Source organism: Dermacentor albipictus, chromosome 3 (genome assembly GCF_038994185.2).
Source record: "Dermacentor albipictus isolate Rhodes 1998 colony chromosome 3, USDA_Dalb.pri_finalv2, whole genome shotgun sequence".
Lineage (NCBI taxonomy): Eukaryota > Metazoa > Arthropoda > Arachnida > Ixodida > Ixodidae > Dermacentor > Dermacentor albipictus.
The window spans coordinates 16,578,088-16,595,154 of NC_091823.1; the positions used below are offsets into that span (position 1 = coordinate 16,578,088).

The window sequence follows — 17,067 nt, forward strand, 5'->3', positions numbered from 1 at the left end:
TCAAAAGGACGCAATTGAAAGAATATGCCTTAAAATCAGTAAGGACGCAGTTCCGATTTAACTGTACTCCTGAGTGTCCAATGCAGAGAAGACGCTTCGAAGTAGCGACGGCAGTGATCACTCACCCACCGTGTCGACAGCCAGGACGCAGGGGCTGCTCTGCGGGCCGACTGCGTTGCGCGCCCGGCAGTACAGCGTCACGTCCGCGCCGTCGGAGGCCAAGCTGCGGTGGTGGGGTATCCTGAGCACGCTCAGCGAGCCGTTGGCCGAGGCCAGGGCGCCGCGCTGCGCCACGGGGCGCTCGCCCGCAGCGTCGCGCACGCTCCACGTGAAGCTCAGCCGGTCGGCGGGCTGCGCACGGACCCGGCAGTGGACCAGCGTCTCGTTGCCGCCGTCCGGCGCCGAGGACCAGATGCGCTCGCACCGCGGCGAGTCTTGAGCCGCGAGGAGTCAGGCACCGCGAGCGTTAAATGGCAGAAGTGGCCCGAAAGGTGCGCGTGATTATAAAAATCTAAAGTCATATCAGTTCAGCGGAAGCCCTTAAGCTGACGGAAGGTTCACGAAAGGAAACACTGCCATCCACCCAACTGTAGTACGAAGCTACACAGGAAACCCATACGCGTTTCTCAGGAGCTCTGAACTCGGGGCCAACGCCTTTGCGTCGCTCGACGATCTGAGCTGGAAGGCAAGCAGATCGCAGAGCGAGACCAAATTTATCGAATCGATGCTTTGGGCTGTCGATAATTGCGGCCGCTCTGTGCAATCTTCTAGCCTCCTGCATGGTCAGCGCAGATTGCAGAGCGACCACGCCGAAAAGGCGTTGGTTCTATGTTCGGTACGAACCAGCATGATTTTTTTTCTTTAACTGCAATGCTTTGTTTCTGAGAAACTCGTATGGTTTTCAGTTGCAGCTTAGCGCTGCCGTCGGATGGATGACCATCTTCACTTTCATAAGAAAATATAATGGTACACTCTGCTGCTGCCTACTGCGTTCCTACACCGTTTGCAGTGATGAGAGACCCGCTCGAGATTAGAGAAAGCATGCGCGAGGTCAAGCTTTATCTCGTCCTATAGCAATTAGAACAGCCACGTTACGAGAATTTTTTCGGGTCTCGGTCACGTTACCAGCTCGAATGTGGCACTGCCTCCGAGCGCTATGAACTGAAGCTCGGCACCTAACCACCCCCCCCCCCCAAAAAAAAAGAAACAACAAGGCAAAAAAATCACCGACAATTACGATACTCCCTAATGCGAAATTTGAGCGCAGCTTTATACGTGTTTTCATTTCGCCGTATATTGAATGGCGCGGAAAATCTGCCTCATGCGGCACGTTGCAAACGGAGCGAGGAGTGGCGCGACTGCCTCGCTAATCCGGAGATCACTAATCCGAATCCAGCGCGTGGGTGAAGCGTGGGCGCGATTCTCAGCAGCTGCCACCGACAGACCTCCTAGATGACGCGTGCTACTCTGGCGCCATCTCGTAGCCATCGTCACCGCACTACGCTTTTCTTCCCATGTTTTCGCCATACCCTCCTCCAATTTCCACCTCGTGGTTACGCTGCACTCTGCTCTGCCCGTTCCTCCTCGCGTCTTTCATCCCGCCTCTGCGCTCCGCGTTCGCTTTCATCTTTCGCTGTGCTGTTTCGCTCGGTCGCCGCAGGAACGGGTGCCTAAAAGCGGCGCTCTCATATGTGTCTAGTGCTCTATTTTAAGCAAGAAACAAGGGAAGAGCGCGTCTATCAGGTTTTACGAATTTTCGAGGGCTGGGTATATATATTTGTCGAAAGCGCTCCTTTTCATCGTTGGCGTGTCAGTTTTATGACTACGAGAGAACTTGGCAGCTGCGCGTAAAGGCTAGACGCGATTGGCAAAACGAGCTCATACTAACCAGGGACATTTACTTGACAAGAGAACAATACCTATAGAAATAATTTGTTTTTCCTAGCAGCTCCCCAGACAGAGAGAGAAGGCAAGATGAAAAAATTTAGGGGTGTTAACCATACGGGCGTCTGGTTTGCTTCATTATACAAGGTTATAAAGGAAAGGGGACAGGAAAATATAAGGATAAAGATATTGAATACTGCACAAGAGGATGAATCGCACAATTACAGACTGTCCCTCACAGAGTTGCACTTCAAAAACTGCAGTATATTATATTGCAGGCCATTTGTCTTTTGCACCCCCGTCGCATGTAGCCACCATCCAAGAATATTCGCGACTGAAATTCCTTAGCAGTCCACATAGTCTAGGGCGGTCTAGAGACAGAGGCATTGGATATATTCATCGATGACAGCTGCCCAGAAGGTGACCTGTGTTTCCTTGGCATTCACAACTTATAAGTACCCACTTACAGAAGCGCATATCCGTACCATTCTGCCGCTTCATGTGCATGGTTGGTGGGGTCACACCACCACTCGCCATTAAATTATTTCGGAATTATTTGCTGTTTCACGTTGCTCTTCTTGTGTTCACAAGCGCCTATACCGCCCTCACCGAATGGGCTGATAGTGCGCGAGCGCTGCCATGCGGTTGCATCCCGACCGTCAATGACATGTTATGTGGCTGTGCTTAACTTTAGGCACAAAGATAATTGCACCTCGTTATAATTTCTCATCGTTTATTCTGGACGAGCTTGCGTGCTAGACCTGCCGCCAATCAAACCTGTCAAGTTTTCATTAGAGATACTTTCTATTTAAAATGATTGGCTTTTGTCATCACACAAGGTACTGAAACACCGATCTCGCCGTTCATGGGTCCACAAGGTTCTGAAGGCGACATCACGTTTTCTTTTGAAACTGGCTTGTGTAATTGCCTGTGACCGCGCGACAGTCTGTTTCTTTTTACTTGGCGCAATAAATGATCGCTAATCGTCACCGTCACTCACAAAGAACGGTGAGCTGAACGGTGTTGCTACGCATGCTGGCCAGCGGGTTCGACGCCTCGCATGCGTAAGTGCCTGATTGAGAAGGTCGCACACGCCGCATGATGAGGTAGGGCCCGGTCACCAGGAGAGACGACTGCTGCCCAGCGGAGACCGCAGCGGTGGCGTTGCCTCCGGGTTCCAAAGGCACGCCGCGGTGGAACCATTGGAATACGTCCGCGGCGGGGTTGGCCGACGTCGCGCACTCCAGGTACACGTCGCGCCCTTCCAGGATCATCGGCTCGGACAGACCACGGCCCAGTCGCAGCGTCACGTTGGGGGCGTCTGCGACGTGGAAGGGTGTGCGCACGCTCACTGCGGCTGTCGATAGGGGCAGCGTAAAGGAATCGAATGGATACAGCTTTCCGTTCTATGAAGGCTCCGAGCTCAATTGCCGCGTCTGATGAGTGCGAGGACAGGCGCCATAGCCCGGCATAAACGTCCTCCGTGAAAAAAGAGCTTCAGTCCGGGCTATGCCTTAGCATATAGAGACTTAACTGTGAATGCTCTACCGAATTTTCTTCTGTGCACTTGCAATTGCTGTTTTTAGAGCGGTGTAGCATGTGCGTGCGTGTGCGTGTGCGTGCGTGTGCGTGTGCGTGCGTGTGCGTGCGTGTGTGTGTGTGTGTGTGTGCGTGTGTGTGTGTGTGCGTGTGCGTGCATGTGTGTGCGTGTGTGTGTGCGTGTGTGCGTGTGTGTGTGTGTGTGTGTGTGTGTGTGTGTGTGTGTGTGTGTGTGTGTGTGTGTGTGTGTGTGTGTGTGTGTGTGTGTGTGTGTGTGTGTGTGTGTGTGTGTGTGTGTCAATAGATTTTGTCATTAGCTAAGTGGCAGTTCCTGCAATTAAATGACTGCAATTCACACATGTGTTTCTGGTCTTCAGTGACTGTTGTATATTTTGTTAAATAAAAGAACATGACAAGGCTTATTACTGGCAAATGGCAACTTACATATTTTAATAATAACAGGCAACGTGTCAAAAATTCTGTTGGTAAACAGAGGTCTTTTCCGTCTTGCTGCGTGGAACTCGACATAGGCGACACAAATAAAAAAATTAGGGTAGCCTGATTTGATACGCTATTAGTAACTACCCTCTGTTACCAGAACTATATTATTTCTCAACCCAATAAAGATGATTTCGTTGCTTTATTGAGGCTATCGTATAATGCATCTATGTAACTTCCTTCGAACTTCTGTTGTAGCGAAAGTCATGTAAAGAAGGGCACCGTCCTAGCATTCGAAGGCGACATCCACTTTCCTTGCGAAGAATTGAGTTGTATTGTTTTGAAGCAAACACAAAAGATCGGGATAGTGCAAGCCACAAAAAGGAAGTGTCTAACAAATGACGACAGAACTAAGCAGACAGCTTCCGCTTCAAGTACACAAGCGGCGTCGAAACGGTACCCGACCTAGAACTTCAAAACACCAAGAGCACATCCTTAAGCCGCGCGTGAACCTTTAGGCACGTGGCCGCTTTCTCTTTCTGTTCTACGCTTACAACTTGGGTTTCTATTCTTGTTATCACAGTTTTTGTTACCGCGTCCCTTCTTGTCGCTCACGCTCTCAGGGACCATATGAAGCATTCTAAGTTGTAAACTTTACCTGAAACTTACAGAGGACATCTCGTTCTTCGTTATTTTTGTTCTAACATTGCAGGAAAAGAATACAACGATAAAGTATAAAGATTTCAAAACACTGAGCTCCTTGAGTTCTAAAAGAAAGAAAGAAAGACGGAAGGAAAGAAGTAAAGAAAGATAGAAGAAGGGAATAAAGGGGGAAAATAAAGAAAGCTTTACCAATAAAAAAAAACAGGACCGGACAAGAAAGGAAAGGACAAGTCAGAAGAGAATATAGGGAAAGGTTCGACAAAACGTTGTCTAGTCAGTAACTTTACTAGAAAAAGAAGAAACAAGCACAAAGGCACCTGGTCATTGACTAAGTCAAAAGTTACTCCACGTTAATTAAAGATTGTGAACGAGACACCCGTGTGGGTTCAGAAAGGTCAATTAACTTTGGCTTATTCAGTGACCACAAGTATCTATTTTTTTCTCGGGACAGTATAGCATAGAACAGAACAACACTGAACCTGCAGCCGCCATGTTTGTACTTTCATACCCACGGAGAAACAGTATAAGCCCTTCGAGCCAATCGGAACTGACAGGATGGCGAATTTTACAGATGGTGCGGAACAGCATTCCCCCGTTCGCCCAGGGCCCCTCCTCTCACATTGGACGTTGAGCGTCCAGGTGGCCTCGAGGGCGTCCTCCGGCCAGCGCGGATTGGCGGCCATGCAGCGCACGGTCCTTCCGTCGTCGCCGGCGGTGGGCGTGAGCAGCAGCACGCTGAAGCTGTCGTTGCCGCTGTCCGACTCCTCGTGGAAGAAGGGCTCGACGCGCACCTCGTCCAGCCACCAGCTCAGCTGCGCCGCCGGCCGGGAGCCCAGGGCGCGGCAGTGGAGCTCGGCCGGAAGCTCGGCCCGCGACGCGTTCTGCACGCTCCACAGGCGCACCGACAGCGGTCGCACTGCGGCCGCGTCGCGCAGAAAGTGAAGGCGCGCCGTTGGAGTTGAGATTTACCGCACGCAGTACATGAGAAAGCCCGCTTGTGATGGCGCTGGAGTTTAGGGGAAACCTCTATTCCTAGTTTCATCAGTGATTTACCCGTGTACAGTAACAAAAAAGCCGCTCTTAGTTTGGGAGAAAGCTTAGTAAGCCGGAAAGGATGCCAAAACGAAACTTGTGCGACGACGCCGTCTAGAAGTTTCCGCACCAGTCATATATATAATGTCATGGATTTTGACGGCGTCTGCTGGAGCTTATTCAAGCTTTTGTTGGTAAAGATCGACTGCATTTTATTCTAAAGGAGCCATGGAATAAACATAACAAGTGTTGAAAGATTTTACCACGCCACAACGGCCTAAATACAAAAGAAAATTACAGGGTCTCTTAAGATCTCTCGTAAGAGGTGAACGGCGAAAGCCTACTCTTCCTCTTCTTATCATTCGCTTCCTTCTCTTTGTCTTTTCTCTTTCTCTTCTTTCTTTTAGTCGTTACTGCTCCCTACTAAACATGTTTAGTCATTCGTAATCATTTGTGGTCATTACAAGCCGTCGTTAGACATGTTGGTCATACCCTAGTCATCAGTAGTCATTACAAGTCATTTCAGTCATCTTTAGTGATTATTGGTCATTACTAAGCATCTTCAGTAATTTCTAATCAATTGTAGTCGTTACAGTTCGTCGTTAGACATATCGGTAATTTCGTAGTAATTACAGCTCATTTCAGTCATTATTAGTGATTACTGGTCATTACTAATCATTTTAGTCATTTCTAATCAATTGTAGTCGTTACAAGTTGTCGTTAGACATACAAGGTCATTTCATAGTCATTACTAGTCATTACAAGTCATTTCAGTCATTATCAGTCATTCCTGGTCATTACTAAGCATTTTTAGTCATTGCTAATCAATTGTAGTAGTTACAATTCGCAATTTGTCGTTAGACATATTGGTCATTTTGCAGTCATTACAAGCCATTTCAGTCATTACTGGTCATTACTAATCATTGCAGCCATTTCTAATCAATTGTAGTCGTTACATGTTGTCGTTAGACATATTGGCATTTCATAGTAATTAGTAGCCATTACAAGTAATTTGAGTCATTATTAGTCATTAGTGGTCATTACTAAGCATTTTTAGTAATTTCTAAATAATTGTAGTCGTTACAAGTTGTTACACGTATTGGTCATTTCGTAGTCACTATAAGTCATTACAAGTCATTAGTAGTCATTACAAGTCATCACTAGTCATTATTAACCTCTATCAATCTCTATTATAACGTTATCGTTCACTAACTGTTACTATCAATCATTTTTCCTTTTTAATCTGTCTTTAATCAGTCTTCATGTGGCCTGATGACGCTTCGGCAGATTCTCAGGCGGTCACGTCCACTGACACAAACTTCACTATGAGCCTAGAATTTTGAATTCGTCGACTTCACTTGCCTTTCGGCGCAAAATTAAAAGGAAAATGACTTCGGCCCTTATTGCAACTACAAACGAGATCCTACAAGAGTCCGACATCAATGCATGCTATTTATCCAGAAATATACACAACACATAGGGGCAAAGTGTGTCGCACCAGAGCCACGCTAGAACACATGCTGTGGGAATGCCAGGGACTAATTAATACGCAATAATGAGAGCGAGGCCTCCACCGACCGCCTCAGCCGCGCGATGGCAGGCCGCGCTGCTCAGCTCGAACCTGGAAGACCAACTCTAGGCAGTCCGGCGGCTCAAAGAGGCCGCCGGGAGGCAAGAACTCTTGGCCGTAACCTCGGCGGCTGCCCCAGCCCACTGCTAGCCGGACGCGAATCGTTCTGATTAGAAATAAAGTTTTCTCACTCACTCATTCTCCACTCGGCTGCAGCCAAACTAGTTGCGCTGCCATAAGGCAGCTATTTCCCCACTTCGGCCACCCCTCAACCCTGTGCAAATATTGTTTTTGTACACGCGTCAATATAAATCATTCACTGTCGTGATTTTCACAGAAGCTGAACGTCAAAGCGAGAGCGGATGTTCCTTAATGGTTTACTGTAAAACAGTCGTGGTACCTTCGGCCTCACGAAAGAGCGTATTTTATATGTATTGCTTGTAATAATAGAAAGGGCACTCCTACTAGCGCAGTAACAAGTCGAATTCAATGTTTTTTTATGTTTCTGAAGGAATTTTCTGGCATAAGCTTTCAGCTTCATGCAAGCAGGTGCCTTCAGGATGTCGCAACTACGGAATAAATCAGAACACAGATGGTACAATGCCGCGTGCAATCCAACTTGTCGCTAACAACCAAATCCAACTACTTTCCAACCGGTTTATTGAGCATTCAATAAATTCTAACACTCGAAAGAGCCGTCCTTCCGGGGCGCCTCGCATCGTATCGGACGCCACATCATACCATGCGTCTTCTGTTTGCGAAAGCGGTCTGTCATTTCGCGTTTACCCAAGGTAGGACGATCGAAGGCCCTGCAGTATATAGAATTGTAAAATAGAACTTACGATTCATGTCGACGGTGAAAGAGCTGTTCATAGCTTCTGGAATCTCTTGCACAGCGCAGACAAAGGTGTCGAGGAGGAACTCTCTTCCCAACGACTCGATACGAAGAGAGCTTCGCGTGACGTTTCCTTGGCGGATGTTTTGCTCTTTCGCCTGCAAGCGGTGATAGCCGCTCCCGGACCAAACAAGCTTCGGTGGCGGCTCTCCTGCACAGGACATACATGAACGCTACACACAAGAGTGGGCAGTCGAGCGGGCCCGAGAGGCGGCGACGAGGCAAGGCCTCGCAGTCCCCTCATGGGAGACCTCAGCCCTGATCGTTAAACTTTGCTGGATTTTCATTAAAGTTGTTTCCATTCATCCATAGAGTGAGAAGGAGAGAGGGAAAGACGTTGCTGACACCCCTAAAGGCGCTGATCTCATATTGCCACGCTCTATTTAGGACTACGCGACGAGGACGAAGAAAGAGGTAGTTTGTAGTTCGTCGCGAGAGGAAACTGCAAGGCAGACAGCTCGGAACGAACGGCTGCTTTTTATTCCGCGACGGCGTTGCTTCATTTGGTTTTCCTTTTATGATGACGCATACCAGCTGCGTGGAATGGGCCAAGATTTGGATGGTATTAGGAAATTGTAGTTAGTACTAAAATTGGTAAAATTATCAGAAATAGATAAATAAAAGATAGCGTGTGAATAACTTAAGAAGATACCCTTGAAACAACTATCAATTCCTCCAATGCTGAGCAAACATCACTGTGGTAGTTTCCAAGAGAGGAGGCTCCTAGAGAAATAATATTCGGAATGGAAAAATTTAAACCAAGTTGCCTGAATTGTGATTCTAAAATGCTTTTCCTTAAGAAAAAGAAAGGCGCAGAATAAGAAAAAAAATGTGTCTAGTCTCATCTTCTTCTCAGATTGGGCACAGAGGAGAGAGCACCAGACCAGCTCTGTAACGATAAAACCGTAAGACTGGCATTCGACAACGTAATCGGGTAAATATTAGTTTAGTTTTACTCGTGTGAAAGGAATTTCGTGCCAAGGAAATAGGAGGCGTCGCCTTTTATATCTTATAGCTTATAGCTGGTTTCAAAAGGTTTCGAATAACTGCATTTCCCCTGGATTAAGCAGTAGTTAGGTTAGCTGATGTAGAAAATAGTGACAGCACAGGGCCAATTAGGGCCACTGTCAAGAGACTGTCAGCCGTTTCGTTCATGAATAATCCCTCATGTCTAGGCATCCCAAGTAATCTAATTAAATTTATGTCGGCAGGTACTAGAAAATGAAATGTACGTAAAAGGTTAGTTCCACTATTTGCTGTAAGCCAAGAACATAAAGATAAAGAATCCGCTATTATGACTACCGTCGAGAGCGATGAAATTACTTTGCGTAAGGCTATCATTACAGCTGGTATTTTAGCCAGAATACGGATAAGAAGTTTCGAATTCTGATAAAGAATTACCAGTCTAGAGCAGGAGCGAAAATGCCAAATCGAGATTTTTCTTCACACTGTGAGGTGTCTGTCGCGGTTACTGTAAATATAACAAAAGAACAATAACTGATCTTGTAATAGTCCGTTTACTATATTATGAGAGGGACGTTTTGCGTCGTTTAGGTCTATCTCGTTATAGGTGATTTGTACACTCTCTCGCACATCATGAATAGGTGGCACCGCCAAGACACGTACATTTAAGGGTTTAATCAATGCTTGTAAAAAGACCACCTGTGTATAAAACCGAGGTCAGTGTACTCCGAAGAATAATGCAGGCTGAGAAAAGAATATGGTTTCCAAATTTCTAATAGGGTATTCATACATACTTAAGAATGTTTGTACCGTCAACAGGTGAAATCTACATAATATTGAGGGCGACCGGACATCTTGATGTAGTACGTTATTGGTAACAACTTTCGACAGCAGCCACGAACCTCTTTGTCTTCGTCGTCGTCGTCGTCGTCGCCTAGTCTTAAATTGATCGTGGCAGTACACTACCATTAACCATAATTAAATATAAATTTATCGTTAGAATATCGTCAAAAAGTTTAACGATAACAGGAGAGAGCGCAGTGGCAGGCTTAACATGCTACTCCAGTTACATACTATAGTTACGAGAAAGTAAATTGATTGATTGATTGATTGATTGATTGATTGATTGATTGATTGATTGATTGATTGATTGATTGATTGATTGATTGATTGATTGATTGATTGATTGATTGATTGATTGATTGATTGATTGAGCGAGCGAGCGAGCGAGCGAGCGAGTGAGTGAGTGAGTGAGTGAGTGAGTGAGTGAGTGAGTGAGTGAGTGAGTGAGTGAGTGAGTGAGTGAGTGAGTGAGTGAGTGAGTGAGTGAGTGAGTGAGTGAGTGAGTGAGTGAGTGAGTGAGTCGTTGAATGCGTTGAGTGTTAGTGCAGTTGCCACGAGTTTGACCACAAGCTTCTGTACATGCTGCTTTCTAGAGCACCTTTTGTTTGTAATCCGCGGCTTTTCTTCGCAACATAGAAGCCGGTGCTCGACCCCTGCGCTTTAGTTCAGCACGACGACAGACTTAGAGGGGCTACTGAAGAACGGTGCAAACAATGTCTGTCGCACTCAATATATTGATGAAAAACGATTGAAAACGACGTTGAGCCTCCTGTGCCCACGTTCCCACGTTCCACGTTCCAATAACCCACGTTCTGGCTCTTCTTATAACTCAATGCCAGTTCGTCAGGATCAGAAACAGGGCTAGTCCGCAGTACCAGACTTTTTGAACCGCCAAGTGCAGCACTAAACGACACATGAAAAAGGGCGATGTGCGCATACATAAAACGATGCGTATACGGCGCTCCTGCACAGCGTCCATCAAAATAAAGCCAGTTACAATTTTTGCCTCGTCCTATGTATCCATTCTCCTTTGTTCGTGTGTTCTTCTGCGTTGCTCTTAGCGCCTGGAGAGTATGCTATAAATCCGAGACACAGCCAGCTCAATAGCCTTAGTTCATAAATGCCACTTCAAAGCAGCAGTTCTTTAAGCCTGTAAATGCTTCCACCACACTGTTTACATGCACTCAACGACGTGGTAGAAAGCCTGCAAATAGTGCAACTGCTTCATAAAAAGGCTGAAAACTAAAGGCCTCAACACTAACCGCCGTGAATGGCACTGGAACGTTACCTCAGGGCGCTTTAGGACGCGTTAAATTACGAACATTCAATATTGTTGATGGTATTGCTCAGATATGGCCGAAATTTCCCGAATTCGGCCCGTAGTAATTACCTTCCTACAACTCCGGGCAAAATTACCTTGAATCCATTTTCACCTTCCGCTCCGAACACGAAAACTCTACATCGAACAGATGCAACATTTGTCACAGTGCGGCGCTGTACAACCTAAGTGCATAGTCATGAAAGCACGCCGTGTTTAAATGCACTGATCTAATCGATACGGGCAAAATGGGATCGGTCACGGAAGCCCCGACTTGCGAAGAGAGCGTCTAGCATCGGCGCCGCGCGTGGCGTTCTACTCGCCGACTACGCCCGTAGACCGGGGCGTGTGTCGGCTAAGAAATGCGAGGCGCTGCCACGTCTTCCAGCGAACGGCCCCGCAAGCCCATTTGTGAGCTCGCACCCGGCGCTACCTACACACCGACGAAGGTGTTCAAAGGAGACCTACGAGAGAGCATATCGGCGTAAAACATATATATTCGATCCAGTTATGTTGCTCTGCGATATTCAAAACAAATATTCACTCTACGACTGGCTCCGAGCCGAGCGACCCGGAAAAAGCTTTGCGCGAGCATGCGCACGAACGCGGCGAGCATCTCGCTGCCGCGTCCCCGCCCCAACACGCCGCTGCGCATACGCAACACAGAGCACCCAGATATGTTCGATTGCTCAAGTCATTTTCCGTTGCTTCCGGTAGCCAGTCCATGCGCATACGAAGTTCAAGTTGCGAAAAATTAAAGAGCACTACTGTAAAAATGGCATCCAAAGTGAGCGAGATGACTGACATTTATTTTAAATTAGACAGCGCAGGGCGCGCCAGTTAAAAGCATGGCAAGTACGTAATGATCAGACTAAACTCAGGGCAAAAAAAGAAACAACCCGCCAAATATTCCAACAAAGCTGAAGTACTTTCTTTACGTATATCAAACCATTTATCGGCATCCCTGAACGCCCCTTTCCATTAGCGCTTCACCGTCGAATATGCGACCGTGTGTCGAGCAAACCCTCGAGACGAGACGGTTAATCCACGCGTCTGGGACGCGTCGAAAGCCCGGGTCTGCTATTTCGTTCGACCGGCACTATGCCTTTCAGCGCTGCTGACGGTGGCCCAAGAAACACTCATGACCTCTGACATCAGAAATACCCCACGTATAGGCAAGCTCAATCGTAGAACGCAGCGCCATTAGAGCAGAGGAAACCCTTTCATCGATTTGCCTCGGGCCACCTGACACCGAGCGGAGTGACACGCGATAAAGCACCGACTCAATCCGCTGCGTTCGCACTCTCTCATGGCGTGAGCTGAGTTAGGGGAGAATGTAGATCTATATTTCCCTCAGGGAACCAAGGGTCGAAAGAACGTCTATTACGCAAGGGGTGGCGCAAAATCCAGACGAATATGTCGAGACAAAAAGCACACAAACGCCTAAATGGGCGCTCCACGTGTTTTCTCATCGTGCCTGATCTTCTGAACAGTGTCAACAAGCCAGTTTATACGGAGATCGTTCTCTGCCGCCCGTTACTTAACGGCGTTGTGAAGTAATAGAGCTAGCGGGTCAGGATTTCTCGTCTCAATGAGGCCGCGGCTTTAGCGTGTTTGGCGTCATATACAAGAGCGCACAAGTCGAAGACGGTCGTGTGCGCATGCGCAGTCGAGTAGCACCCATACTTTGTACACCACCGGGAGCGTATTAGGCGTCTGCCGAATTAAGAGTGCGTGAGTCTCGGCCAAATTAATAGTGCTCCGTTAAGTCTAAGCTAGGCGTATATACCCTCGCTCCCTCACCAAGAGCGCACAAGTCGAAGACGGTCGTATGCGCATGCGCAGTCGAGCAGCAACCATACTTTGTACACCACCGGGAGCGTATTTGGCATCTGCCGAATTAAGAGTGCGTGAGTCTCCGCCGAATTAAGAGTGCGTGAGTCTCCGCCAAATTAATAGTGCCCCGTTAAGTCTAAGCTAGGCGTATATACCCTCGCTCCCTCAACAAGAGCGCACAAGTCGAAGACAGTCGTATGCGCATGCGCAGTCGAGCAGCAACCATACTTTGTACACCACCGGGAGCGTATTTGGCGTCTGCCGAATTAAGAGTGCGTGAGTCTCCGCCAAATTAATAGTGCCCCGTTAAGTCTAAGCTAGCCGTATATACCCTCGCTCCCTCAAATGACACGCAGTGCGAGCCACGTGGATGTGGCAATGGCGTTGGCTTTGCGGGTCGCACACGTCGTCTCAGCAGTACAATAAAGCGAAAGACAGGAACAGGGGCGAAAGAAACCGTCACAGTGTTCTTGGGTTGAGCCCGCTGAGACAAAAAAAAAAAGAAAGGGAAAGGAAAGAAATGCGGTACAGATTGTGCAGCGTAGCTGCTTATCAGAGCCTCAGCGGATGACCCGAGATAAATTGTATTTAGCAGCTAGTAATTATGCGAAGCATTCCTTGATGCTTCGCGAGGTTACTATGTATACATCGTTCCCGTTAGTGAAAATATAACGTCTTTTTATGCATTGAAGCACACAACTAACTAGAACGCCAATGCATTTCTCCGCAAAGTTTGGGAATTACTATCTAGAAACTGGTGTCGTCCTGAGAATTCATTCCGAGTGGATCCACATCGTGAACTTCACGGCTACAATTTGTAAACTGGAATTTGGATCATACGGTAATTCGTTAAAAAGGTAATTAGTGCACTTTTGTTAATTAGTCGATTTTTCACTTCCATTTTCTTGCAAGTAGTGTCCGCCGCTTCGAGTAGAGCACCTCATGAGCTAGAATATTACAATGTGCTACAGGCAACTTTTTAAAAAACTTTGAAAATGTTCGCTGCCACACCCTGTATATAGCCTACCATGCATTCTCGAGCTGCTGGGTATATGTTCATGTTTGCGTTGCCGGTGGTCGCGGACTTGCCGTTATCCGAGCTCCGTCATCCGACTCTCGTCTCCGATTCTCGCGTGCTACGTGTACCGAGCCCGATGGGCAACGTAAAAAGGTCCGTGTATGTACGTGGTGGTGGTGGTGGTGGTGGTAGTGGTGAATTGTAGCAGCAGGCGGGTTTAGCCTGGCGAACAAGGCCGGCAATTGCTCCGCCCGAGCGTCTCGCACAATACCGCTGATGGGTTTCACCATATGTCCATCAACCCAGTGTCTCTTAAGAATTCGATCAGGAGACGTGAAGTTTCTTTGCGGGCCATCACTGATCCCTCGGGAAATATAAGGTGTTGCAGGCGCGCATGCGGAAGGTCCTTGTGTTGCAAATTCTTCAGGAGAGTGTCTCTTTCATCTTGGAATTGCTGGCAGGACCACAAAAAGTGCTCAATGTCTCCTGTCTCTACGAACAGCCATCCAAAAGCAAGTTTCTCACCCCGTGCACGCCAACAATCTCCTGACGCTCACAAAGAAGCTCTCGGAAGACTGCAGCTTCGAAGAGAAGTGCGTCAACTTGGACACGGTGTTCCTCAGATGTTTACATGAGCAGCTCGAGGATGGCGTACTACTGGCGCGCTACTGGGCGCAGAGGAAAGCCGCAGCTAGGCAAGCCCGCATTATTTCGGGCCCTCAGCATATCCGAGCTCCACGATAAGCTCGGATATGCTCCAATTAATCGAGAGAGTCACAGATCCGGTTGAGGCTCGCCGCCGCTGGGTCCATGCCATAGCCGGCTACCTGCAAAGTGCTTCGCATAACTTCGATTCCCACAGCACGCGGAATCTGCATAATTTCTTGTCTGGTCATCAGCTGACACCGTCGCCATCTCCGACCACTAGCTAGTTCACTTATTAATGCGAAAGCATTAAATGGCTCATGAAGCGGAAAATCCGGCGTTGGCGGCGTGACCACACGATTGTACAAAAATCCTATGAACCCTGGACCACTGGTGGGAGTCGAGCCCGCGGCCTTCGGTGTTAAGACTACGAATCCTCGACCTTTGGGATTAAGTCTAAGGCGAAGTTAATTAAGGCGCCGTTAATTAGGGCATAGTTATTTCAGGATCTCGAGCTCACGACTTTTGGTCTTAAGGCGAATTTAATTAAGGCATTAAGGAGGAGGATGGGGTTTGCTTGCTGTAGGCGAAGCTAGCCTTGCAAACGTTGCCGGCAATTGCTCCACCTAGACGTCGCCTATCAAACGCGATTGGGTCCGAAACACTTTGCTGTACACCTAACAACGGGTATCAAAATCATGGCTTGTGGATAACACGTTCTATAACCCACCGCTTCAATTCTTTTGCATGAGGAGAGCATGCACGTTTTTCACGTAAGTTATCCCATATTTTGTGACGCAAGGATTCGAACGAAAATATAATACATAAAAGTTGCGACGGCAATTAATTATCAAAAAGCAAGAATGCCTCACCTCCGCGCACCTCGCAGTCGATAGCCAAACTGATGCCTTCATCATACGGCTTGGTGACACCATGAAGTACAATGCCGCTCCCGTCTCGGATCACGGGGGCAGTTGGAGGCTCTGCAATGGGTAAGAAAACCAGACAGTGAGATAAAGAGAGAGAAAAAACAAAGAATGAGAGATACACGAAATAAAGTATAAATGTAGGGAGGTTAGCCAGAACAAAGATTAATATCTGGTTTGCTTCCCTTCACCAAAATAAGAACAAAGAAAAACAATTATGCGATACCACTGGCGTATTTAAAGCCTACTAGACTACTCAAGCACCGTCCCTATCACTCATTGGTCCACAAGGCACTTTTGTGTTTCTTGAGGACGACTGGCCTGTGTGAACAGCTTGGATTGTGTGGCGCCGTCTGTGCGCGTGAGCGAATTCATCACCTTTCTTCTTTCCCCTCTCTCTCTCTCGCTCTCTCTCTGCTTCATTCTAATCCCTTCTCCAAGCGCAGGGCAGTGAACCTGACGCTTTTCTGGGTTACACCCCGGCCTTCTTCCTTTGTTTTCTCTCTAGGATTCTAGGATTTACGTTAAGTTATGTATAACATCATCAGAAATTTCCAACCGCATCAAGGAACCGAAAACTCCGAAATGCTGTCCAGACTAATTGTATTATCCACCGAGGTAGCTAAGTGGCTATGACGCTTCGATGCGGAGCTCGAGGTCGTGGGTGCTATCGCTACCGCAAAGGCTGCATTCCTATGAGGGCGAAAGTCAAGAAAACTCGTGTACTGACATTTAGGTACACGTTAAACAACTCCTGGTCGAAATTAATCAGGTGTCCCCGACTACAGCGTTCCTCACAATCATACCGCCGTTTTGACATGTAACACCCTAGAATTCGATTCTTACTAATTGCTGAGTCATTGGAGTCTGGGTTTTCAATATTGTAGCATTCCTAGGGTAGTTCACGCACTTTCTAAGGGCCGAATATATATCTGTGTGTACTTATCTAACCGTTTTCCCGCCTACCTGGGTCACTGGATAGCCCGTGGTGGAATGGGTAGCGTATCCGGCTGCTGTGCCGAACAGGGTTCGAAACCAACCATCGGTCTAACTTGGGTCACTGAGTATCTGGGAATGTGGAAAATCCACACAGACGGTTGAATTAACGAGCCCACAGCATAAGATAACCGCACAAGTAGCGAGAGACACCTCTTGCGTTACAGCTAAAATAATATAATAGTATTGAGGTTGGTATTAGTGCAATCGCGAAAGCCGTAACAAGGTTTGGTTTGAATAGAGTTTTTTTGTATAATTTATTTTTTCCTTAATTAAGCAGAAACAATGTCTGTTTTTGTGGAAAGAAATGAAAACTTCATAAGTTTTTTTTCTCTATTTTCTTTGCTAAGGTATACTAAGAGCGAGCTCTTTGCACGCGTCACTTCGGCTTGGCACGGAATGCCGACTCGAAGGCCCTTTAATGAGCGGGCCCGAGTCTGGCCAGCGCCCGTGCCATCAAGTCCGAGTACGACCCGGGTCCAGCTCGGACCCACCGAAAAA

General features: G+C 47.5%; 1 protein-coding gene across 1 annotated transcript in view; it reads right to left on the minus strand.

The window, feature by feature from the left end:
* The window catches only part of LOC135917502 (nephrin-like), a 158,204-nt gene that overhangs the window by 12,577 nt on the left and 128,560 nt on the right, over positions 1 to 17,067 (minus strand). Inside the window, exons 3-7 of the mRNA XM_065451076.2 lie at positions 15,517 to 15,627; positions 7,969 to 8,172; positions 5,144 to 5,440; positions 2,885 to 3,205; positions 126 to 434 (exon numbers count right to left, since the gene is read on the minus strand). Of these exons, the coding sequence (XP_065307148.2) occupies positions 126 to 434; positions 2,885 to 3,205; positions 5,144 to 5,440; positions 7,969 to 8,172; positions 15,517 to 15,627 (1,242 nt within the window). The remainder of the gene's footprint in view (positions 1 to 125; positions 435 to 2,884; positions 3,206 to 5,143; positions 5,441 to 7,968; positions 8,173 to 15,516; positions 15,628 to 17,067) is intronic.